Raw genomic sequence first — 22,714 nt, forward strand, 5'->3', positions numbered from 1 at the left:
GGGTGTAAAGTTTAACATGTAATATAACAGTTTTATCTTATTTGTCAATTATTATTCAATTATGGACTAATTAGATTTAGAAGATTCATCTCTTAAATTACTGTTCAACTGTGTTTTTAGTTTTATAAATAATTTATATTTAATACTCCATTCTAAACTTTCGATGTGACGGTAAAGTTTAACGGGTAAACCAAACGGGACCACCATTGGCCACACACTACAAACTGCAGTGTGAGCAACCGAGCTGTCCAGCCCCTACACGCTGAAGACTGAGGCAGTCCATAGTGAGGACTGAGGAGGGGTTTGGTCGTTTAGACACGAGGAGAGGGTTTTAATGAGCATTGCTAGTGTTTCTTCTCTCTCTTCTTGCTTGGTGCTTCCCTTTCTTCTCTAGCCTCGCAAAGTCGCAGCACTCTCGCCTCCCTCCTGGGGCGGCGCAGCCGCGGCGGGCGCGTAGTGCACCTCTCTCTCCCGGTCTCCCCCCTGTTTCCCTCGCCATTAATTTGCAGCCTGCAATCCCGGTAGCGCGTCGCTGCGCGCCTGCGCCTGAAGGTTCGGTCTTTGGCTCCCATGGGCGGTGGACGCAACTAGCCTTTCTTTCTTGGCGGTTCTTGACGCCTTGTGGGGGTGAGGGAGCGCCGAGGAGATTCGAGGGAATGGGGGTGGCGCGGAGGGAGGAGCACCGGGCGGCCGCCGCCGCGTTCCTGTACGCGGTGACGGTTCTTGGGGTGTTGGCGGGCGGCGCCGGCGTCCGCGCTTTTGAGGACGGCACTGCGGTGTACATTGTCACCATGAAGCAGTCGCCGGTTTTCCACAGGCGCCTTACCTTGGAGAAGTTCGGGAGCAGCAGGGTTGCTACTGCCGTCGGCCGCGGCCGCGGCGGCGGCGGAGGGGGAGGAGGAGGAGCAGCAGGAGGAGCAGGAGACACCCCGACCACCAGCGTCCTCACGAAGCCGAGGTGGGCAACAGTTCTTTTAATCGAACTTTACTGATTGTTTTTGTTTTTTTGTTCGACAGTTATTATATAGTCTGCATTTTGTCCCTTCGGCGTTTCTGATGTGATATGCAAAATTTGACGGAGTTTGAGCTTTCTTGATTGTGCTGTAGTGGAGATGATTGAGTTGCTCCATTGCTCATACTTGTAGTCTGCCGACAGCTCGTTTCGCTGCTGCAAAATTGCTGGTTACTTTGGGGGTGTCGGTATCTCTAGTTAGACTATTGTCGGTGCCTGGGCTGCCGTTGATACATAAATACATGTAACCCCTTTTTCATGGTATCATCCTAAGCAGAAGATGGACCTTGGTTCAAGTTGGAACTTGTGCTATTTATTCCTATGGTTTTCAGAGTATTTTATTCCGATGATTTCTGGCCCCTATTGCATTTTTTTTCCTTGATGGAATGATGCAGAAAGACCAGTGAACAATTTTCATCATTCAACCTTTTCTGACATATCTGTTCCTTGTATTGCATCAATGTACAAAATTCTCATACTAAGATGGAATTGGAGAATGTCTCCCCTTTGCTCCTTTTGTTTGTCTGTGATATGCTAAAACGAAAGCATGACTTTCAATCAGTTGCATTTTCCCTAAGTCTGTGGCCACTGGCGTCTCCTGAATGTGTTTTACACTTTTACTCTCACTAATGCTCATTCTATGATCATGCAGACAGGGTTCACCCAAACCTATGAATTATGGCTCTTATATTGTTCACCTCCAAAATGCACTATTGAAGAGGACTCTAAGGGGAGAGCATTATATAAAGCTGTACAGCTACCGCTACTTGATTAATGGTTTTGCTGCTGTGATCACTCCTCTGCAGGTATCCTATTTCATGTATATTATTCAGATTATTTGATAATAGACAGACGATAACATGACACTACAAGTTCAAAAGCGACCTATTTACTTTATGGAGAAAAGGCTCTGAGACTAAGCACCAAAGGGTTGGATGACTTTTGTTATTGAATTCTGCATCAATATGATAAAAATAGGGGAATTCATGACAGTTTGTACAGTGTTGATATGCAATGCTGCCCTGGTTGATGTCACTTTTTACGCTTAAAACCATTGTTTACTCAGGACTTACTACATTAATATTTTTTTCATTTCTTAATTCTTGTTTTGTGGAATTACCAGTTCATTTAAAGATTATTTGGATTTATCCACCTCTTATTGAGTTCACTTGTTTTCTGCTTGTACTGAAAGGCAGATAAGCTATCTAGGAGAAAAGAAGTAGCAAATGTGATGCTGGATTACTCAGTTAGGACAGCAACAACTCATACCCCTGAATTCCTTGGACTGCCACAAGGAGCCTGGGTTCAAGAAGGTGGTCCACAATTCGCGGGTCAGGGTGTCGTCGTTGGTCTCATCGACACAGGAATAGATCCAACCCACCCTAGCTTTGCAGATGATCTATCAACTGATAGTTATCCAGTACCTGCTCACTACTCTGGCATTTGTGAGGTTACAAATGATTTTCCATCTGGATCCTGCAATAGAAAGCTTGTGGGGGCTCGGCATTTTGCAGCATCTGCAATAACTAGAGGAGTCTTCAATGCGTCTCAAGATCTTGCTTCACCATCTGATAGTGATGGCCATGGGACGTAAGTACTAAGTAGCTCCTTTCGAAGTTGCTACCTAGACAAATTTACCCCTCTACTGATATTCTGATACTGGGTCTATTGTACTTGGATGTGGTAGCTCCTAGTTGTGCAGACATGCAAACACATTTTTTTGGTTGCACACCTGTATGCCATAGAATTTTTTATTGTTTGATTATCAGACTGCATTTCTATTTTCTAATACTAGATCTGAATACTAGACTTCACATGCCATCATGTAATAATTCTTCATAAACATAAGTTCCCTATTATGTACTTTCTCAACAGGAGTTTATGTTATAGAAGATTGATTATGTTATTTTGTAAGAGATCATTATCAGATAAGATGTAGAAATTCTGCTAGAATTGTTATTTCTTTCTTTCAGATCAGCTATTGCTGCATATGGAAGCACTCCCTTGGATGGATGCATTTTTAGTTCTAATTAAAACCAAATGCATTGAAAAAGAAATAAAAAACCATGCCATAGGAATCATGTGGTATTACTTGAATAAAATTTTCCTCTGATTCTAAGATTTGTGCCTACAGGCATACAGCATCCATTGCTGCTGGAAATCACGGAATTCCTGTTGTTGTGGCTGGCCATCAATTTGGAAATGCAAGTGGCATGGCTCCTCGTGCACAGTAAGATCATTGCCCTCTGCTTTAGGAATGTAGCTCTGATGCCCTCTGCTTTAGGAATGTAGCTTCGATTTATTTCCCAAATTAATATAATAATTTGTTTCTTCAGCATTGCTGTCTATAAAGCTCTTTACAAAAGCTTTGGTGGTTTTGCTGCTGATGTAGTGGCTGCAATAGATCAGGTATTTGTTCTGCCATTTAGCTTCTTATAATCTGTCAGTTAAAGCACAAAAAAACAGTTCCATCTCTCAATATAACGTTAACATCATTTGACAAACTTATGCTAGTTAATTTGGCATCAGACAACAGTACCATGGAAAAGGGCTGAATCTATGTTTAGAGTTCAAGCAATGTGAATGCCCAAGTTTATTAATATGTCAGAGTCAGACAAATTCTAATAGGTTTTAGGTAAATATTTATGTTGAATTTTATAAAAGACCTACTAACCCACTAGAAGCTATTAGAGATACAGTTGTAGCTAACTTGACTTGTACTCCAAGATTGTATCTCTCTCTCTCTCTCTCTCTCTCTCTACACACACACACACACACACATGAATGAAAGGTAACCCCACCCCCGGTGAGGTGATTTCCCAAATTCTACAGAAACATTGCGAAATGCAAAATGCTGCAGTAGACAAACCTGCATGTTGACATGCAACACAAAATAACTCTCTACATTGCATTTACAGGCAGCTGAAGATAATGTTGACATCATCAGTTTGTCCATTACTCCTAATCGGAGGCCACCTGGACTCGCAACATTCTTCAATCCAATAGATATGGCACTCCTGTCAGCTGTAAAAGCTGGCATATTTGTGGTGCAAGCTGCAGGAAATACTGGCCCGTCCCCTAAGAGCATGTCTTCCTATAGTCCTTGGATATTTACTGTTGGAGCTTCTGCCCATGACAGGGTATACAGCAACTATGTTGTACTTGGCAACAATTTGACCATTCAAGGAGTTGGTCTTGCCCGTAAGTTCTTTTGAAGTAATTTTCTATACAAATATAGTTACCTCTATATAACTGTAACCTGTACTGACTAAATGCAAATACAGCTGGAACGGATGGTGATTGCATGTATACTTTAGTTGCTGCACCGCATGCACTGAAGAACAATACAGTCAGTCCTACTGAAATGTCCCTTGGGGAGTGCCAAGATTCAAGTCGCCTAGATGCAGATTTGATAAGAGGAAAGATACTAGTGTGCAGCTATTCTATAAGATTTGTGCTTGGTCTTTCTTCTGTGAAACAAGCTCTAGATACAGCTAATAATGTCAGCGCCGCAGGAGTTATATTCTATTTAGACCCATTTGTTCTTGGGTTCCAGCTGAACCCAACTCCAATGCACATGCCTGGACTTATAATACCATCATCTGATGACTCTAAGGTAGGACAGCCAAGAGCTAATGCTGCAGCCCAATTATTCTTATTCTTTCCTCCTTTTCTGTGTATTTTTTTGTTTTGCTGACAATTGGCTCAATCTGATAACTAATTGATCCAGTTTCTCGAATTTTGTTCACTTTTGTTCAAACCATTTCAGCAATTGGTCTGCTGTAGTTAGTTCTATGCCTTTTATTCTGTCTATTTTGGGCTTCATGTTGACTGTCATATGCTTTTAAGTTGATACATACAGAAGCTGACATTCGATACACAATCACTATGTTCTTAATGTAAACCTACCCTTTCTCAGCAAAAAACTTGTAGTTGCAATGTTCTTCCTTGCTGAATAATTGTAGCACAATATTGCAGGTATTTCTCACTTACTACAATGACTCCCTAGTGAGAGATGAGACATCAGGCCAAGTTGTTAGCTTTGGCGGAGTTGCTAAAATATTAGGGGGTCTAAATCCAAATTATGGAAATTCTGCACCAAAAGTAATGTTCTATTCTGCTAGGGGTCCTGACCCTGAGGACAATTCACTGTCAAATGCTGATATCTTGAAACCAAATCTGGTAGCACCCGGAAGTTCCATTTGGGGTGCTTGGAGTTCACTTGGATTGGATTCTGCTGAATTTGCTGGTAATTGCTCCTGTTTCCGTTTCGTAATGTTTTATGAACCTTGTGTAAATTGGCTTGTGAATTGTACCTAGATGGAAAGATTCGATCAGTTTATGTTAACCTTGATAAAATGGCACACCTTTTTAGATGAAGAATAGCAAACTGTAATGTTGAAACAAAGTGTTACATATATTGACTGATTAAATCTTCAAACATTTTAAAATGCTTAGAGCACCATTGCTGTTAGGGACTACCCAGCTGCCCAAAAGAAGATTTTACAATTACTATTCAATTTTGTCATGAAAGCCCTTAAAACAAAATTGCCTTTGCATCAGGGTCCAGCATTATAACTTTTCCTTCCACTGATAGAAATCTGTCGAAAACTTTCTTCTAGGTGAAAGTTTCGCAATGCTCTCTGGCACAAGTATGGCTGCACCCCATGTTGCTGGCCTCGCTGCTCTCATCAAGCAGAAATTTCCTTCCTTTAGCCCAGCAGCTATAGCCTCTGCGTTGTCTACAACCACTACTCTTAGTGACAGGCAAGGGAAACCAATCATGGCACAGCGAACATACAGCAACCCAGACTCAACGCAATCTCCAGCAACAGCTTTTGATATGGGGAATGGCTTTGTCAACGCTACCGCTGCTTTAGACCCAGGTCTCGTATTTGATTGCAGTAAGTTCTACAGTCATCTCGATTTTGTTTATGTTAAAAAGTAAAAGTATTTATCTGTACATGATGGACGTGTCTATATGTATATAGCTAATATGTAAATTATCCTTACAGGTTATGATGATTTCTTCTCCTTTCTTTGCGGCATAAATGGCTCTAGCCCAGTCGTGACAAACTACACTGGCAACAGCTGCGTGGCCTCCACCATGACAGGAGCAGATCTAAACCTACCATCAATCACCATAGCTGTGCTCAACCAGACAAGAGCCATAACGAGAACGGTGACCAACGTGGCTGCGGCCGACGAGAGCTACACTGTCAGTTATAGCGCTCCCTATGGAACTGCAGTCTCAGTGGTGCCGACACAATTTTTGATTCCAAGCGGGCAGAAGCAGCTTGTGACCTTCGTCGTGAACGCTACCATGAACAGCTCCAGCGCAAGCTTCGGGAACGTTGGTTTCTATGGTGACAAAGGCCACAGGGCGATCATCCCATTCTCGGTGATCTCCAAGGTTGTATACAGTCCCTGATGACTGATTAGCCGAGCTGATGCAGTGGATGCAATGCAAACCAGGGCCTGACTGATCCAGCATATGCAGTGATGACTTGACTGCATGGAGGGTGGAGCTTACCTTTGACTAGAGAATTTTTTTGTTGGTTGTGGTGTGTACACTCTGGAGCATGTTGATGTAAGTAGCTGAGTGATTAACCAGTAACTGTAAAAAGAATGTACTACCAGAATGTTGCCATGAATGGGAAATCCTTTTGCAACCAGAATGTTAAATAGCACTCTGCTGGCGCTTGATTTACCGAGGTGATAACGATAGCATTCCTTTTCATCCCAAATCTGCTGTATGTTCCTTCTGGTGATTCCGTCGTCCTCAAGCAGCAATCTGTTCAGCGACGGAGGGCATGCTAATTGCTCAGTCCCAGTCTACCAGATTGCACGATGGCAATAGTTAGGGGGTGTTTGTCATGGCTCGGGCTCCTCTAGAGGAGCTAGAGCTGTTTTGAGATTTTTACAAGGCCGTGCAAAAGGGGCGTGTGGACTGGGCCACAGTACGCCCCCCCAAAGTTTTGGACCTCAAAATTATAGTTCATCGGTAATTAATATTTAATATTTTATGTTGACCTTCTAACTAGAGTTCATGATAAGTGTTTGCGGCAACTCTAGGAATCGCTATATTGTTTGTTTTTATTTAGCACTATGTAGTTTCATCTATGTCGTTTATCCATCAATCAGACTACTCCGTCCTGATCCAACTTACTGAATGAACAATATATATAAAAAATAATGTATCTAGAAAAGCCAAAAAAAACCTCTTATCATTTAGAATAAAGGGAGTATAATATATATTTTAATTACTCAATGCTATAGATTGGTGCACCAAAATATTGTACATCATTATTATTCTATTTTTTCTAGACCGTTAGGCTTATTTTAGAGTTTTGAACATGGCCCGGCATGGCCCTGGATTTTTACCAACACACTGAGGCCTTCTTTAGTTGCATTTTTTTTTTTTTTTGCAAAATGGATACATTAGTATTTTCGTTTGTATTTGACAAATATTATCCATTATAGACTAACAAGGCTCGAAAAATTTGTCTCGCAAATTATAGACAAACTGTGCAATTAATTATTTTTTATCTATATTTAATGCTTCATGCATGTGCCGTAAGATTCGATGTGACAGAAAATCTTGAAAAATTTTGCAAAATTTATAGGAAGTAAACAAGGCCTGAGTAGTCTTATAAAGTTATCCCCGTTAACCTTACATTATTTGGTTCACGGTCATTGGCTCATTGCAGTATGCGACTGGAAACAAACATTAACGACATGTTTAGTTGGGGGTAAATGGAAAAAAAGAAATAAGAGTACGTTTGGAGGTAGGAGTTTAGAAGTATTTTGTTTGTTTTATGGAAATGGGAGCTTAGGTAGGAAGAAGAATAGGTGTTCAACTCCCACTGATCATTTCCTGGGCTAATGGTAAATATTACGCTATCAATAAAAATGATACACATATCCTTACTGTCCATCATGACCTGTCTCATGTTTTAGTATACCAAAATTAATCAATTATTGATAAAAAATATAAATATTTATAATATTAAATAAATATTATTAGTTCAATTTTGAAATGTATTTTTATAATAAATTAATTTAAAATCATAAATGTAAATACTATTTACTAAAAACTTAGGCAAATATAAAACACTACATCATAGTTGCATCCTTTTAGATCCCACACCAAACAGGGGTATAAATTCCCTTTAACTCCCTCGCTCATTTCCCTCTACAAATCAAATAAATTAGGCCTTGTTTAGTTCCATTTTTTTTAACAAAATAGACACTGTAGCACTTTCGTTTGTATTTGATAAATATTGTCTAATCATAGACTAACTAGGCTCAAAAGATTAGTCTCATAAATTACACCTAAACTATGCAATTAGTTATTTTTTCATCTATATTTAATGCTCCATGCATGTGCCGCAAGATTCGATGTGGCGAGACTACTACTATAGCACTTTCGTTTGTATTTGATAATTAGTATCAAATCATAGACTAAATAAGCTCAAAAGATTCGTTTCGCGATTTACAGACAAACTATATATATATATATATATATATATGTGCCGAAAGATTTGATGGATCCCTTTTCACTTGAACTTATTAGTTGAATCTGTCAGCCATCCAACAATGTTTTTCTCCCACAACAAATCAAACAATAGTTTTTTCTGTCACAGCTTATCAACGAAACAAACTACAACTCCAACACCAATTCTCATGCCCTTTTCCATGGACCAGTTGCCAAACACAGCATTAGGTAATTAGAAATGAATTTGTGTAACACAGATGCTCAGTTTTATAATAAAAAATTTGGTTCAGGTAACTCGCTAATTTGAAGATAACCTTTCGCATGAAAACAGAAAACGTACACGCTTTCTTCCAATCTTTCCTTCTCGTTATCCTGAACTGAACCCGGCAACTCCAAAGGCCCCAACCAAAACCTCGCCGCCGGGCTCCCACCTCACTCTCGCTCGCGCACTAGGAGCCGAAGCCTACAGCCTACCGCCGCACCGCAGCACCATAGCGGGAGCCGCAACCATGGCGTCCTGCTACCACCCTTGGCGCCTCTTCCCAGGTAACCTCCATCTGGGACCCCATTTCATCGTTCGTAATTCCCCGCGCACAACTCGTTCTCGTCAGTTATCACAGTCACTCTCTGTTGAAACTGTTCAGGAATGTCGCCGGCGGCCCCTGCCGGGCCCGTCTCGGCGCCGGCTCATCCTCGCACCTGCAAGTCCTCGGTAACTGCCTGAACGCCTCGTACAGTTTAACTTTGGTTCCTAGTTGGGTCTCCGCGGCTGATTGGAACTCGTTCCGTGCGTGCACAGAAGGTGTTCGCTAGCGTGCCTCGCCGGAGGAGGCTGCCGTTCCTGGGCACGCGGCGTGCCAGGATCAAGTGCGTCAAGGACGACTCGCTCCATTTCGACCCGTCGAAGATAGAACCGCCACCGTACTCCAGCTACTTCGACTCCACATCTGGTCAGCTCGAGCCGGCGTCGGGCGCTCGGGCAAGCATACCCGGGAAGGAGTACTGGCCGGAGGGCACAGCGGCCCGCGTGCGTGCCGCACGAGCGCCTGCCCCAGTCGGGGAGTCGGCTGGGACGCCATCATTTGGCACGAAGCCTGGGAGCAGGAGGAGAGGGTATAAGGAGCAGGTGACGTCGGCCTCAGGATCGGAGAGTGCGCAAACTGACGACGGAAAGGATTATGGTGAGCCTGATGTGGTCATTGTAGACTCTGGGGACGATGCATTGGAGGAGCTAAAGGATTCGGTGGATGAGTATGTCATTTATGAGACACCAGAGGAAGAGGAGTTGAGTGAGTATGATATGGACAAAATGATGGGGCGGCCGCACCCGTTCATTGACCCAGCAAAGGCGATGTCATTAGGGGAGCCGAAAACCAGTGAAGAGCTCTGGTGGCACTGGAGGAGGAAGTCTCAGGACGAGGAAATGTGGTCAAGATGGCAGAGGAGGCGTCCAGATGTTGACACGGTTAGTTCCTCACTTGATTGGACCTAGTAAGTGGTAGGCAGTGAAGTTTCCTTATATTGGGACTGTTCACCAATTCCAGACATGGTAAGGTACTGCAACAGAAGGCCATAAATGTACGATTTTGAGTATTTCAATGGTACTTGCTAGTATTTCTATGCCTCATTTAGAGTTCATATAGCATAGATGTTGAGCGGAACAATTCCCCTATGATCTTTCAGTGTCATTTTATTTGTTTTATCTGTGCTAAAGTAGCTAGCCAAGTATATATGGTATTTGTAGTGCTAATTACTGTCAAGTGTTAGTGACCATGTTGGCAATTATCCTATGGTTCTCCAGTTATTCTGTTTGTACTGTGAACGTGAGAAGAATTTCATAGTCTCATAGATGTAAAGGTGAGGCTTGTGCTTATGGCATTGGCGCCTGTGCATGTATATCAATGTGCAGGTTTGTGTGTCCATATTGCGTGATAGGTTGAGGCTTTGTGATTTTATTTTTTATCTTGACTGGTGTTTCAACTAACTTATATTCCATGACAGATTTGAGCTGTGATCAACATTGTAAATCATAATGTATGCTGTATAATTTTAGGTTTTTGCAAAGGCAATGGCGGAGACTGGGCAAATTAAAATTTTTGGGGACCATCCTTCACGGACAGAAGCTGCTCTTGCAAAGACAAGAAGACATTTGTACAAAGAGGAAAGGTTGACTTACATTCATAGAATACTAGAATTATTATACCATAAATTCATGCAGTACATCTTAACCAACTGATTAGAATACTTGTGTGCACCTTGTTTCTAATGCTAATTGCTTCACAGCATTTGAGTTGGTAGTACCACCACTCGTGCATGGTCTCATCATCATATAATCTTTCCTAAACTTATTTAACTGCTCTTGGATTTTCACCTTCTCTGAGTTATGCCACATATTACAAAGAAGTGGTGGTCATCATTTTCTTTAATTTAACACAACTCTATATTTCCCATTTATACTCTCACATTTGATATACAATATAAAAACAGGTTAGAAGCAGAGCAAAGGAGACTAGAAGAAATAGGGCCAATAGCATACTACTCAGAATGGGTTGAAGCTTATAAAAACAAGGATACATCACGTGAAGCCATACAGAAGCACTTTGAGGAAACCGGCGAAGATGAGAATGCTCAACTTATAAAAATGTTTCAACACCAAACTGCTGGGGAATATCGTATCATGATGGGCACCGATGTGCGTATTCAGCGAGATCCTTTGGCCATGAGAATGCGGGAAGACCAGATCAAACAGAGTATTTCTTTGCTAAAATTCTTCTTCTTTTGCATGTCTTGTCTTTAAAGTCTTTTTTGTTGCTGCTGCATAATCATGTGTTGTTTGTCTTACATTAGCTTCCTGTTCTAGCCCTCCACAGAGATGCTCTATTCGAGTCTGGTAGAATGTTGACTGCAAGTTACTAGGAGCAATTACATAATATCATTATAGTTAGAAGCTATATATATATATATATATATAATACACCTTGGAGTCATGTCTGTGTTGCAGAACCTTCTGGGTGACTTATATAATCCCATCCACTGATTTGAGTGTTCATTTCATGAATTACTCCGCTCCTGTTTCTTTCTTCTTATATATAACAGCAGATCATTTGGGTGGCTTGAGTTAGTAAGTGTTGTTCAAAGTCAGCATCTTGTTCATAATCGAATGTTGCCACCTTAAAGTTACTCTGCTCTAGCAAATTGGAAGAACATATTTTTTGAATAGGAAGGTTTACTTTATACACTTTAACATTATTGGGGAATATCCTAACCAGGACATAATTTCCATACTTTAATGTGTAGTTTGGGGCGGTGATCCTGTCTATCCAACAATTAATTATGTTCAGGATCCTGATGAAGTGGCTGACTACAGAGGTCCTGAATTTCATGAGCCTACCCCTGAAGTTGTACCTTACCTGATGGAGGTATGGGATAGCACTTCTGCTAAACTCATATTATTTGGACTTGCTTGGCTAAGATCTACCATAACCATGTTTGTAATGTATCATTTGCAAAATCATAACCGGAGTATGACCTTTACTTTTAAGTGCATTTGTAGTAGTATGACGTGGCAAGAAAAAAATATCAGTCCTGGGTAGCTAACAGGAGTCGTGAATTCTTATTTGATATTCTTTGTTTCTCCCTCTCAGCATGGGATAATGATCACAAAGGAAGAGCTATATGCACGTCTGAATGAAGAGAGAGAGGACGTCAATCAAGACATAACGGTATCTTAATAAACTATCCATTTAATATCAACTGATAAGTGTGCAGGTAGGGTTAATGTTACTTACATATCTATTTTATGATGGCAGTATATTCCTGAAGTCAAAGATCCTATGGCTACTGCCATTGATATAGGAGAGCAATCTGTAAGTACCCACTGTAAACATTTCATTTTTTTTTCTAAAGAAAAAAGTTTGCCAAAGCTTCTCAAGCCATTTATACTATACAGAAAAGGAAAATGGATTGTGAATTCTGTAAGGTGTAATAATAGCTTATGCATTTAGAATACTGCTTGTTTCACTGTATTTTCTACTTTTGAACAGTACAATGAAGACAGTGATGATGAGGATGAGGATGTCGATAAAGCTGCTGCACAGCCTGAACCACTAGAGGTACCTTACTACACTGTACACATAACTTTACAAGTTATAGGCTTTTTGTGCTTCTCAAGGCCCCTCTTGCCATTGCGGACAATACGGGAATCTCAGCTCACAAATTTTCTTATGGAAGGTTAAATGTGACCTCCCTCATGATATTGTAGCACCAAAATAGTGGGCCATCGCCAAAAGAAGAAAGTGGTTTATTGATGGTATAGTTATCAGAAATAATCCTATTTTAGTGCTTATTGTTTCTTTAAAACCTTTTTCTTTACAAATAGGATGAGGAAGATGATGGGGATGGTGTTGAGAAAGTGAACCAGAATTGGAGTGTTCTAAAGTCTACTGGACAAACTGAAAAGCCCAAGGTACATAGTTTATATTATGTTTTCTGGTCAGAAAAAAGGCATATCTGTTAGCATTCACAAATACAGGAGAAAATTGCAAATATAGGACACCAAACAATGCGTTTCGAGGGTTATTTTTACGAAGATGATGTTTGGAGTCCTATATTTGCGAAGCTCATTGTTTGGTGTCCTATATCTGCATTTTTCTCCAAATACAGCAACCAGTTACTTTTTTGTTGGTCTATACTGTGTCAATCTATGAAAATATGATTGTAATTAAAAAGACTTGATCAAGGGGAGAGATGTCCCCTTGACTATAGTCTTAAGGGGCCCGCCGAACCCGGGAACCATCTGTGCAGTTTCAACCAGGGAGGTGGGCACACAACCGTGCATCACCTGGAATAGAACCCTGGTGGGGAGCTCCGCACCTCAGGTGCTCAACCACTGTGCTATCAGCGCGTCTGCAAATATGATCGTGATTGATTATGTGGTTAAAATTGTGGAGATTGCATAACACTTTTACTAACATGTTCTATCCGATACATGAACCTGCGTCTTTTGTACAGTCTTTCCTGATGGATATACCCATGTAAAAAAAATGTTTTTTCCTTTCTACTGCAGGAAAAATCAAATAAAGGTGAAATGTCACTAAAAGAAGCTATTGACGATTCTGAGAACCTAACTGACTTTCTTATGGACTTTGAGGAAGACGAGTAATACTCTGGACATTTTGCTATCCATCACACATGGTGAGTAAAAAGGTGAAGCATATTAAAGTACTGTTCACTATTACAATTGTACAACATTTTGTTCCAGAATAAATGATGATTATTTTCTCCATAAAATCTTTTGCTCAACCCACTGACATGCTCCATCAATTTGGTTTTGGTTAAATTGTACACATTATAATACAAAAGCTTAAGCAATTTAGTAGTACTGAATTCTACAATTCTTATTAGAACTGGAGGAATGAAAGGAAACCCTGGTTGAGTAGTCCCTTAATCATTTCTTTGATTCTTTCCAAGGCTTGAAGCTGCAGCTCTAATTAGCCTGAGGGATTCAACAAAGTCATCCAGCAGCTCATGAGAATCTGGAAATTGTGCCTCATCCACTGCTAGATTTACCATCATAGTGTTAACATAACTTTGGAAGTTCACGGTTAGGGCCTGCAGAAAAGAAAAAAGACAAACAAATGAAGATGCAAATTTAGCTTTAACTTGTTTTAGACATGAACACATAGTCCAGGCTACAAGTAACCAAAAAGTGGATGGGTATTGAAGACACTTGTTTTTCTAAATGATCAATTGTTTCTTCTCTCTGGTACATATCTGTGCATAGATACCTTTGTCATGAATTCATATTTTATTTGCAATTAGATGTCCACCGATATATGCCATTTTGTATTTGAGAATATCCTAGAAATGCGAATATTTAGCAACTACCGTTTCTTTGAGATTTGATGACGTAAAATGTTCCTGCATTTACTAAATGTCTATTGCATTATTAGATTCTTGAGGACTTACTTCTGGAGGCCCATAGCCACTAGGGGCGATGAAGACAACTGGGTGTCCACAAAACTCCACCTGCTCAACTGGACCAATCATGCCGGAGAACGATATGGTTGTCTGAGATATCATACGATGGAAGGTAGCTCTAGCTGCCTGTTTAGAATCACAAGTTGGCAATGCTATCAGAAACAAGAAATCCAGATTGAATGCTGTGGCGCATGCGCATGGCTTAATTGACAACAATCTTCGTGCTTTTAATGAAACAAGAGATGTGTGGCATCAAACAAGAGATAAGGAGTTGCTGAGAACTAGTAATTGGTCATCAATACGAGCTTAGCCATATGGACGTTGGAACTATGTTAGCCTGGTTACACCGTAAATAAGATGTTTCGACCAGACATCAGCTGATGTCCTTTAGATAAGCTTGCCAGTTCGTAACCGGTATGTATAACATGCTTTTTATTTGAAGAGACATTATAAAAACGGGTATAAAATGGATTTTATTTGAAGAGACATTATGAAATGGTTTGGTCACGTAAACCGATGTTCTGCCGGTACAAAAATAAGTATCGAATTGGCGTACCTTGAGTCCAAAGATTTTGAGAATAACCTCTGCAGCTAGATGAGTGAACACCACTTCCAGTGAACTCTTTTTCCTATCCACAACCTTCTTCGCCTTGCGGACATATTGTAACGGATCATCGTGCAAGGCGATGTGAAAGGGAAGGATGATGAAGCCAAGTTCATTCCCCCATTTGACGTCACTTTCCTTGCCGGACTCTATCATGTTAACACATGCCTGCTCGCGGCAGTAAGAACGGGAGAGTAACAGTAAATTTTAACACTTTATTTATAACTTGGGTAAAAGGATCAAAGTTTCTTTTATCTTGCATCCGGGCAATGTTCAACATACCTGTAGGCTGGTTGTTGGCCTCAAATTGACAAGTAGAATTGATCGCACACGGATCTCCTTTTTAACGTCAGCGTCACCTAAAGAACAGGCAGGATAAGCAATGCGACGGTTAGAGCAGTAACTAGGGTCAGAACAGAGCATTCTTGTACGGTTGCCAATCGTCACCTGTATTCCGGAAGTAGTATCGCGATAAGGCAGCGTAAGTGACACCAACCAGCACATCGTTCACTGTCTGTCCGGACACATGCAACATCTCGGTCATTTTGGTACAGTAATGGAAAGATAAAAAAAAGTTAGATATGGATGATTAAAAAAAACGAGACTATTTATGGAACTTACGCAGTTCATGACATTCTTGACGAACTTGACGTCGTCTAGGCTGAGGCCACGGTGAACGAGGCGCTTGCGCTGGTGCTCCCCGTGGTTCACCCGCTTGAAGAGCGTGTGCGGGTCTCTGAGGAAGAGAATCGTGGCCAAGAAGGCGGCGACGTCGACCACGGTGTGCCAGGCCAGCACGGCGAAGGACCACACCCACGCCGCGAACGCCAGTGCGCCCGCGGACGCCGGCGGCCGCGGCCGCTCCCAGATCGCGCCCGTGCGCCTTGTGGGCAGCGGCGGCATGGCGGGCAGCCTGGTCGGGTCGGCGGCGCTCCGGGTGCACGCCATGAGGAGCGTGAGCAGCGACATGCCGTCGCCGAGCGAGTGGTGCACGCGGATCGCCGTGGTGGCGGCGGCCTCGGAGGTGGGGAAGTCGAGGACGTGGAACTCCCAGAGCGGGCGGGACCAGTCCATGGGCAGCGTGGACAGCGTCGCCACGTAGTCCTCCACGGCCCTGTCCGGGTCGCGCGCCACCGCCGCCGCGTCCAGCTTCGGGTAGATGATGTGGTCGTCCAGGTTCACCGTCGTCGGCACCCACCGCCGGCGGCCGTCTTCTTCACTGGACGCGTCGTCCTTCACCTGCACGCGCGTGCGTACGTACGTTGCACCGGCGAGAGGCCATGACCGCCGAAACGAAACGGTGCGTTAAGTACGACGTGCTTTCATGCAATCACGTGTTATTATCAGCGTGGTTATGTTACGTGCAGTACGTGTGCATACTTGGATGCTTCGGAAGTGCGGGTAGCGCGCGAGCTGGGCCTCGATGCCGGCGCGTGCGGCGGCGAGGTTCACGGGGGTGGAGGTCCCGATGACGACGACGATGTAGAAGTCCTCTACGAGCCGGGCGGAGTCGTCCACGGGCTCCCCGAGCTCCTCAGCCGCCCCGGTGGCGGCGACCCTGGCCCCAGCCGCCCCGGTGGCGGCCGTGCCATTGCTCTCCTTGTGCACCGAGAGCGGCCGCCTTCGAAGGGCGGGGGTGGCTGCCGCCGCGTCCATCCTGTGGTCCTAATAGATCCACTCACTGTCTCGGTGTCCGGTGTAGTGTGTCACACAACTCATACCTGACCTGTTTTATCTGATGGATTTATAAAGACTCTCGTGTTCGTAGCATATACAGCTTGGCCTATGCGGGACAGGGACAGCCAACTCCCAGCGGAACTGACAGTAAATGTTTTTAACAAAGCTGTGTGATGGACAATAATCATCTTTCGGCTCAACAGAAACCATCACTGTGACAAGGCAATTTACTGACACGCTGGTACGATCTGTGGTTTCGTCAAATTTGCCCATCCTAATCAATACTCCCTCCCTCAGTACCCGAACTACTTACATTCTGGGCTAAGGGCCTCTTTTCGCAAAGAGTGACATTGTGGCCGCAAGAGGTGCGAAGTTAACACGTTTGCCCTTGGCTTCCACTCGTTTCACTACGTGTCTCTTTCGCTGCCACATTGAACGCGCACGTGCTCTCCTTGAAACACGCGCACCCGCAAAAAAGGGGGTGTTTAGTTTCTAATAAAATGCAAATGCAAAGTGCCAACTACTTTGGAATGATGAAATGTAAAATGCCAGAAATTCTTCAGGATTTATTGCTGTCATGAGAGCCTCTTGAAGCTCTTTGGGATTTTTTGGCCTCTTGAGGCCAAAAGTCCAAAACGAAGAATAACCACCTTTTTGCCAAAAAATTTGCATGGTATTTAGTTTCATTATGCAAAATGATGAACCAAAACCTAAAATTTTTTGGAATAAAAAGGGAACTAAACACCCCTTGAGTCCACCGGTTTTGAACTCAGCACAACAGGCCTCACACCATGTTGCTCTAGCCACTTTAACTAGACAACTTTCTTGTCTAAGGAGCATCCATAACCGTATTTAATAGAGGTACACATGGAAAAATATTAACTCTTTGGAAAGCATAATCATGTCCTAAATGTCAACAATTTCAGACATGTTTAAGGCCAGTCTCAATAAGATTTCATTAGAGTTTCATTAGCATTAAATATGATGATGTGACACCATATTAGTGATGAGTTTTATGGAAGCATAAAGTTGAAACTCTTCTACACTGTTTCCAAAATAGAATACATTAGAAACTGTGACATGAAATCCTCCATTAAAACTGGTCTAAGCCAATTAACAATGTACTCCCTCCGTCCCAAAAAGAGTGTCGTTTTAGAATTTCAGACATCTTATTTTATCATTCGCCTTATTCAAATTTTTTACATAAATATTATATATTTTGTTAAGACTTATTTTATCATTAGAGATACTTTACTCATAATTAATTTATTTTGTAATTTACATAAAATTTTTGAATAAGACGAACGGTCAAACACGATGTCTCAAAGTCAAAAACATCACTCTTTTTTAGACGGAGGGAGTAGACACCAGCGGAAGGTGATCATTTTTCCTATAGCCTTTCACGCTGACGCTTCAACGACGGCCAGTGAAGTGCCGCCGGTAGTCGGTACAATCTACTAGTATTTTTTTTTTTAAGTCGGAGTCTAGGATCTCGCCAGAGTCTTTTTGCTTTCGACGGGATTTGCAACATTTATATTTCCGTTCGTCTGAAATGGGAATGGGGTTCGACCTCGCGTTGGGGAAAAAAAAGATCTAGAATAGCAGGTTCAGTCTTCAAATTAAACACTATCCGATCGAGCACGTATGCAAGGGCGATTCCACACAGATAGGAACCCTCATTGAAGAGAGAGGGTTGGCCGTTATGGTGTTTCAATCTCTCTCGTTTTCTCGGAGGCTGGAGAATTCGACACTCAGAGAGGGCTCGAGTCGTCTGGCCATTAATTGGGCAAGCTGAGCCAGCGCTTTCATTCCTTATTAGGTCATCATAATGCAGGCACGCGTGATTAGGATCGGCTCCTGCAACATGCACTACTGTGCAGGGCGAAGCCACTGGTGCACACTCTATTAAACATAAAGAATATATAAATTTTGAAAGAAAATACATGAAAAATTTAAGGCAGATATTATATATTAACAAATTATTATTTTACCATGGTGCACATGCGCCAGAGAAAGCCAATGTGGCTTCGCCCCTGCTACTGTGCATGGTTCATCGATCATTGACGTACGTGTCGCTGTGGTGACAACAAGTGTGTCGTGTGTACAACATGTTTAATCGTGTTCGTGGACTGTTGGTGGCCACTTTGGCAAGAGCAACAGGGACCTCGCGCAAGAAATTAAAGTTTGGCAGCACCGAGCCACCGACGGATCCAGCCATCCAGGCAATCCGGCATGTAGCATCATCCTCGCGCAAGCAGAGAGCTTGGCAGTACGTGGCTGCATCGATTCTCTCACAAGACTCCCATTGTCATTATCAACCGGTCATCCGGTATACGATCGACATTTCGCACGGTTTTTATTTTTTTATTACACTATTGCCATTGCCAATAGTGTGTTTGGTTATCTGAAATATACCCGAACTTGGTTTGCACCATCCAAACAAGCTTTCCGTGGCCAGGCATAGGTCATGTAGGCGGTGTGGTTGTTTGGTTACATGTATGAAACATTTGGATATTTTGTCTATCAAAACGCTAGGGCTGCACGTATGGAGCTTGGCTCGCGGAATAGGCCCATTTTAATTTGCTCGTACGCGCGGAACCTAGCTAGCAGGAGAGTTTTGCAGTGCAAGGCCACAGGCAACCAAACATCAGGTCGTCGCACACCCCACGAGCCTAAGCTGCATGAATGAGCATATGTAATACAATAATTATTATGATAATTGCTATATTTTAAGTGTCTAAATTTTTGGAAAGTTTCAGACAACAATTTATAAGAGACAAACTATAGTACAACTAGTAAGATACAATTTGGTTTTTGTGCCTAATTAATTTTCACTCAAAAAACTAGATTGGTACTTGCTCTTTATTTTTCTTCGCCTAATAAAAATAGTGAAAAAAACTTTTGGCGTCCCTTTGAAAGAAACAGGCACGATACAGAAAAAGTGATTATTTATGCTTGAAGAACGAATTTGTCTAATACTCTCTTCATCCCCAAACTATAAGTCTTTCTAAGAATGTTGGAAAGTCAAATCATCTCAACTTTGACTAAAGTTATAGAAAAAATTACAAAGATTTATAACATCAATAGGTATACTATGAAAATATAATTAGGTCTTGTTTAGTTTTCAATTTTTTTCAAGATTTTATGTCACATCGAATCTTTAGACGTATGTATGAAGTATTAAATATATACGAAAAATAAAAACTACTTATATAGTTTGTCTGTAATTTGCGAAACAAATCTTTTGAGCCTAGTTAGCATGTCATTGAACAATAATAATCAAATACAAACGAAAGTGCTACAATATCCAAAACCAAAAAATTTCATGAACTAAACAAAGCATTAATGTAGAATGTAATGATACTAAGTTGACACCATAAGTATTACTATCTTACCATATAAATTTGGTCAAATTTGAAATAATTTGACTCTCTAAGATTCTTAAAATAACTTATAATTTGGGATGGAGGGAGTATATTACATTTTGATCTTTTAAGAATTACCTAGGGTTTATGAAGTCTCATGCTAGCTGAGAATTTCATATGTCCTCTAAATGTAGGTAGGCGAGAGCAACGTAACATCATATCGTAGCCATCGGAAGGAAAATATACTCTCTCTTTTTTTTTTTGTTAATGCAGGATTCGGAGCACAAATGAAATGAGGCCAGCTTAAGCGACCACGCTGTAAATGATCTCCATTTTACGGAGCAGGGAAGCAGCTCGATCCTGCACGACTTTCCACGCTTCTTGGACGTGGCGTTCCTCCGTCAGCGTGCTCCCGATGGCGCACCTCAGCATGTAGATGCCGCCCACCATAGCCGAGCTCATGTACGGCCCCGAGCTGGTCGCGTTCACCTCCTCGAGGAGCCTCCGGTTGAGCTCGTTGGCCGTCTTCTCGCCGCCGAGCTTCTCCGGCGACAGGAGCCGGAAGCACACCAGCGCGAACAGCCTCGGCACCACCACCTCGAACCGCGCATCGGACGCCACCATGTTCTCGAACGACGCGGCCATGCCGACGTGAGCTCGGACGTGGTCCCTCAGACCCTCCACCCCGTAGCAACGGAGCACGAGCCACAGCTTCAGCGAGCGGAATCGCCGGGTCAGCGTCATGGACCAGTCCTTGTAGTCCACCACGTCGTCGTGCCCGTCCGCCGCCGCGGACTTGAGGATGTACTCCTGCTCCGTGCCCAGCGCCGCCGTGAGCAGCGACGGCTTCCTCGCCCACAGCGCGCAGCAGTCGTTGTTGGCCAGGAGCCACTTGTGAGCGTTCATGCTGAACGTGTCCACGTCCTCGGCGCCGTCCATCACGTGGCGGAACTCCGGGCAGACGAGCGCCGAGCCCGCGTAGGCGGCGTCCACGTGGACCCAGACGCCGTGCGTCGCCGCGACGGCGCACAGCTCCCGGATAGGGTCGACGGCGGTCGTCTGAGTGGTCCCGACCGTCGCGCACAGGAAGAGCGGGACACGCCCGGCGTCCACGTCGGCCTGCATGGCGGCCTGGAGAGCGGCTGGCGAGAGCGCGAACATGCCTTCAAGGCACGTCGCGATCTCGCGGCAGTTGTCGCGGTGGATGCCGGCGATGCGCGCGGCCTTGCGGACCGCGAAGTGGGTCTGGTCGGAGCAGTAGACGACGAGGTCGTCGATCCTCCTGCTGCCGATCTCCGCGAGCTTCCGCTCCCGCGCGGCGACGAGTGCGCAGAGGATGGCCTCGCACGAGGTGCCCAGGAGCGTGCCCCCGCCACCGCCGCAGAACAGCAAGCCCCTGGGCAAGTGCAGCGCCTTGCCGAGCCAGTCCACGACCACCATCTCGAGCTCGGTGGCGGCCGGCGAGGCGGCCCACGTGAAAGGCACGACGTTGATGCCGGCGGCGAGGGCCTCGCCGAGGGCGCCGACGGTGCTGCTCGACGCCGGGAAGTGCGCGAAGTGTCGCGGGCTCTGCCAGTGCGTCACGCCGGGCAGGATGAGGTCGTGGACGTCCCGCAGCGCCGCGGCGAACGCGTCGGGCTTGGGGCGCGACGGCGCGTCCGAGGGGAGCTGCCGGCGGAGGAAGCCGGGCGTCACGTTGGGGTGCACGGGGTAGTCTTCCATGCTGGCGTAGTAGTCCGCGATGAAGTCGACGACCTGGTGGCCCTGCCGCCTGAACTCTTCGGCATCAAGCAGACGGGAGCCCAGCAGTGGCGGCGGCAGCACCGTCTCCGTTTCCGTCGGGACGACGGCCGCGGTGCCGTTGAGGTGGACGCCATTATTGTTGCTGTTGATGTGGCACTGCGACGGCGGCGCCATGCATGCATGTGTATAAAGCTCCGGCCCAATTAGTTAAACTTTGTAATTCCGCTTTATATAATGGAAATATGGGGCATGCCCTCGGTTCGAAAAAATATAAAGCTCCGGCATGCAGCATGGAGTGACATGAAGAAGAAGTACTTCGCGAACTGCCCTGACAGAGATAACTAATAATTACTACTGCCTATTACTGCTGAGAGAACTGTGACCGCTATTGTGGACTGTGGAGTCAGTCAGATGATGTTAACAGTGACTGTAACTTGGCAGCTGCACCTGTCCACCACCATCGTTAACGTGCTGTTATTTTTGGGATGAAACTGTGAAAGGAGTATCGGTGGAAGGCTCAGGACCATGCACGCCCATGCGAAACCTCCCGGTGGTGGTGTTGTTGTTAGGGCTTAATTAAGAACACCCCAAGCGATTAAGGTTTTTTTTTTTTTTTGAGAAAAGCTAATGGACAACCGGTTGTTTCAACCAGCCCCGGAACCAGATCCTCTGACATAGCTGAAACTACGTCAGAGGGACATCGAATGCTTGTGCACCGATGATGCTCCATCTGACGTAGTTTCAGCTATGTCAGAGGATCTGGCCCCGTGCTGCCGGATCCGAAAACCATATCCTTACTCGCGTCGTCCTCCAGCGCCCGCACCAAGCGCCGCCGC

General features: G+C 43.9%; 4 protein-coding genes across 8 annotated transcripts; 2 read left to right on the forward strand and 2 right to left on the reverse strand.

The window, feature by feature from the left end:
• Positions 257–6,722, forward strand: LOC8072125 (subtilisin-like protease SBT2.3). 2 transcript variants are annotated; one of them, XM_002456364.2, is made up of 10 exons: positions 257–958; positions 1,665–1,818; positions 2,205–2,602; positions 3,147–3,242; positions 3,349–3,421; positions 3,931–4,213; positions 4,297–4,628; positions 4,991–5,261; positions 5,635–5,916; positions 6,028–6,722. In XM_002456364.2, the coding sequence occupies exons 1-10, from the start codon at positions 657–659 to the stop codon at positions 6,441–6,443; spliced, it is 2,607 nt and encodes an 868-aa protein (XP_002456409.1). In that variant the 5' UTR covers positions 257–656; the 3' UTR covers positions 6,444–6,722. The 2 variants fall into 2 exon arrangements, with proteins under 2 accessions (XP_002456409.1, XP_021310797.1); XM_021455122.1 differs by having other exon boundaries at positions 5,635–5,898.
• Positions 8,869–15,002, forward strand: LOC8072126 (protein PLASTID TRANSCRIPTIONALLY ACTIVE 12). 4 transcript variants are annotated; one of them, XM_021456906.1, is made up of 12 exons: positions 8,869–9,056; positions 9,155–9,222; positions 9,310–9,975; positions 10,564–10,676; positions 10,998–11,260; positions 11,808–11,929; positions 12,155–12,232; positions 12,320–12,376; positions 12,554–12,622; positions 12,889–12,975; positions 13,576–13,715; positions 14,462–15,002. In XM_021456906.1, the coding sequence occupies exons 1-11, from the start codon at positions 9,020–9,022 to the stop codon at positions 13,669–13,671; spliced, it is 1,656 nt and encodes a 551-aa protein (XP_021312581.1). In that variant the 5' UTR covers positions 8,869–9,019; the 3' UTR covers positions 13,672–13,715; positions 14,462–15,002. The 4 variants fall into 4 exon arrangements, with proteins under 4 accessions (XP_021312581.1, XP_021312579.1, XP_021312582.1 ...); XM_021456904.1 differs by having other exon boundaries at positions 8,870–9,056; positions 13,576–13,703; XM_021456907.1 differs by having other exon boundaries at positions 8,870–9,056; positions 9,313–9,975; positions 13,576–13,703; positions 14,462–14,977.
• LOC8072127 (O-acyltransferase WSD1) lies at positions 13,705–16,825 on the reverse strand. Its single transcript, XM_002458515.2, has 7 exons — positions 16,474–16,825; positions 15,715–16,332; positions 15,541–15,607; positions 15,376–15,452; positions 15,046–15,261; positions 14,478–14,615; positions 13,705–14,120 (listed from the first exon to the last, which is right to left on the reverse strand). The coding sequence occupies exons 1-7, from the start codon at positions 16,747–16,749 to the stop codon at positions 13,953–13,955; spliced, it is 1,560 nt and encodes a 519-aa protein (XP_002458560.1). The 5' UTR covers positions 16,750–16,825; the 3' UTR covers positions 13,705–13,952.
• LOC8079261 (tyrosine decarboxylase 1) lies at positions 20,129–22,241 on the reverse strand. The gene has a single exon (XM_002458516.2). The coding sequence runs from the start codon at positions 22,050–22,052 to the stop codon at positions 20,439–20,441; it is 1,614 nt and encodes a 537-aa protein (XP_002458561.1). The 5' UTR covers positions 22,053–22,241; the 3' UTR covers positions 20,129–20,438.

The sequence above is a fragment of the Sorghum bicolor genome, chromosome 3, assembly GCF_000003195.3.
Source record: "Sorghum bicolor cultivar BTx623 chromosome 3, Sorghum_bicolor_NCBIv3, whole genome shotgun sequence".
NCBI lineage: Eukaryota > Viridiplantae > Streptophyta > Magnoliopsida > Poales > Poaceae > Sorghum > Sorghum bicolor.

Coding starts and splice junctions, on each gene's coding strand:
- LOC8072125 (XM_002456364.2), top strand. CDS start 657: ATGGGGGTGGCGCGGAGGGAGGAGCACCGGGCGGCCGCCGCCGCGTTC. Junction 3,243..3,348: donor GGCATGGCTCCTCGTGCACA/GTAAGATCATTG, acceptor TTGTTTCTTCAG/CATTGCTGTCTATAAAGCTC. Junction 4,214..4,296: donor TCAAGGAGTTGGTCTTGCCC/GTAAGTTCTTTT, acceptor ATGCAAATACAG/CTGGAACGGATGGTGATTGC.
- LOC8072126 (XM_021456906.1), top strand. CDS start 9,020: ATGGCGTCCTGCTACCACCCTTGGCGCCTCTTCCCAG. Junction 11,261..11,807: donor GGAAGACCAGATCAAACAGA/GTATTTCTTTGC, acceptor TTTAATGTGTAG/TTTGGGGCGGTGATCCTGTC. Junction 12,233..12,319: donor ACGTCAATCAAGACATAACG/GTATCTTAATAA, acceptor TTATGATGGCAG/TATATTCCTGAAGTCAAAGA.
- LOC8072127 (XM_002458515.2), bottom strand. CDS start 16,749: ATGGACGCGGCGGCAGCCACCCCCGCCCTTCGAAGGCGGCCGCTCTCG. Junction 15,262..15,375: donor GGCCAACAACCAGCCTACAG/GTATGTTGAACA, acceptor TGCCGCGAGCAG/GCATGTGTTAACATGATAGA. Junction 14,121..14,477: donor GTGGCTATGGGCCTCCAGAA/GTAAGTCCTCAA, acceptor TCTTTTCTGCAG/GCCCTAACCGTGAACTTCCA.
- LOC8079261 (XM_002458516.2), bottom strand. CDS start 22,052: ATGGCGCCGCCGTCGCAGTGCCACATCAACAGCAACAATAATGGCGTC.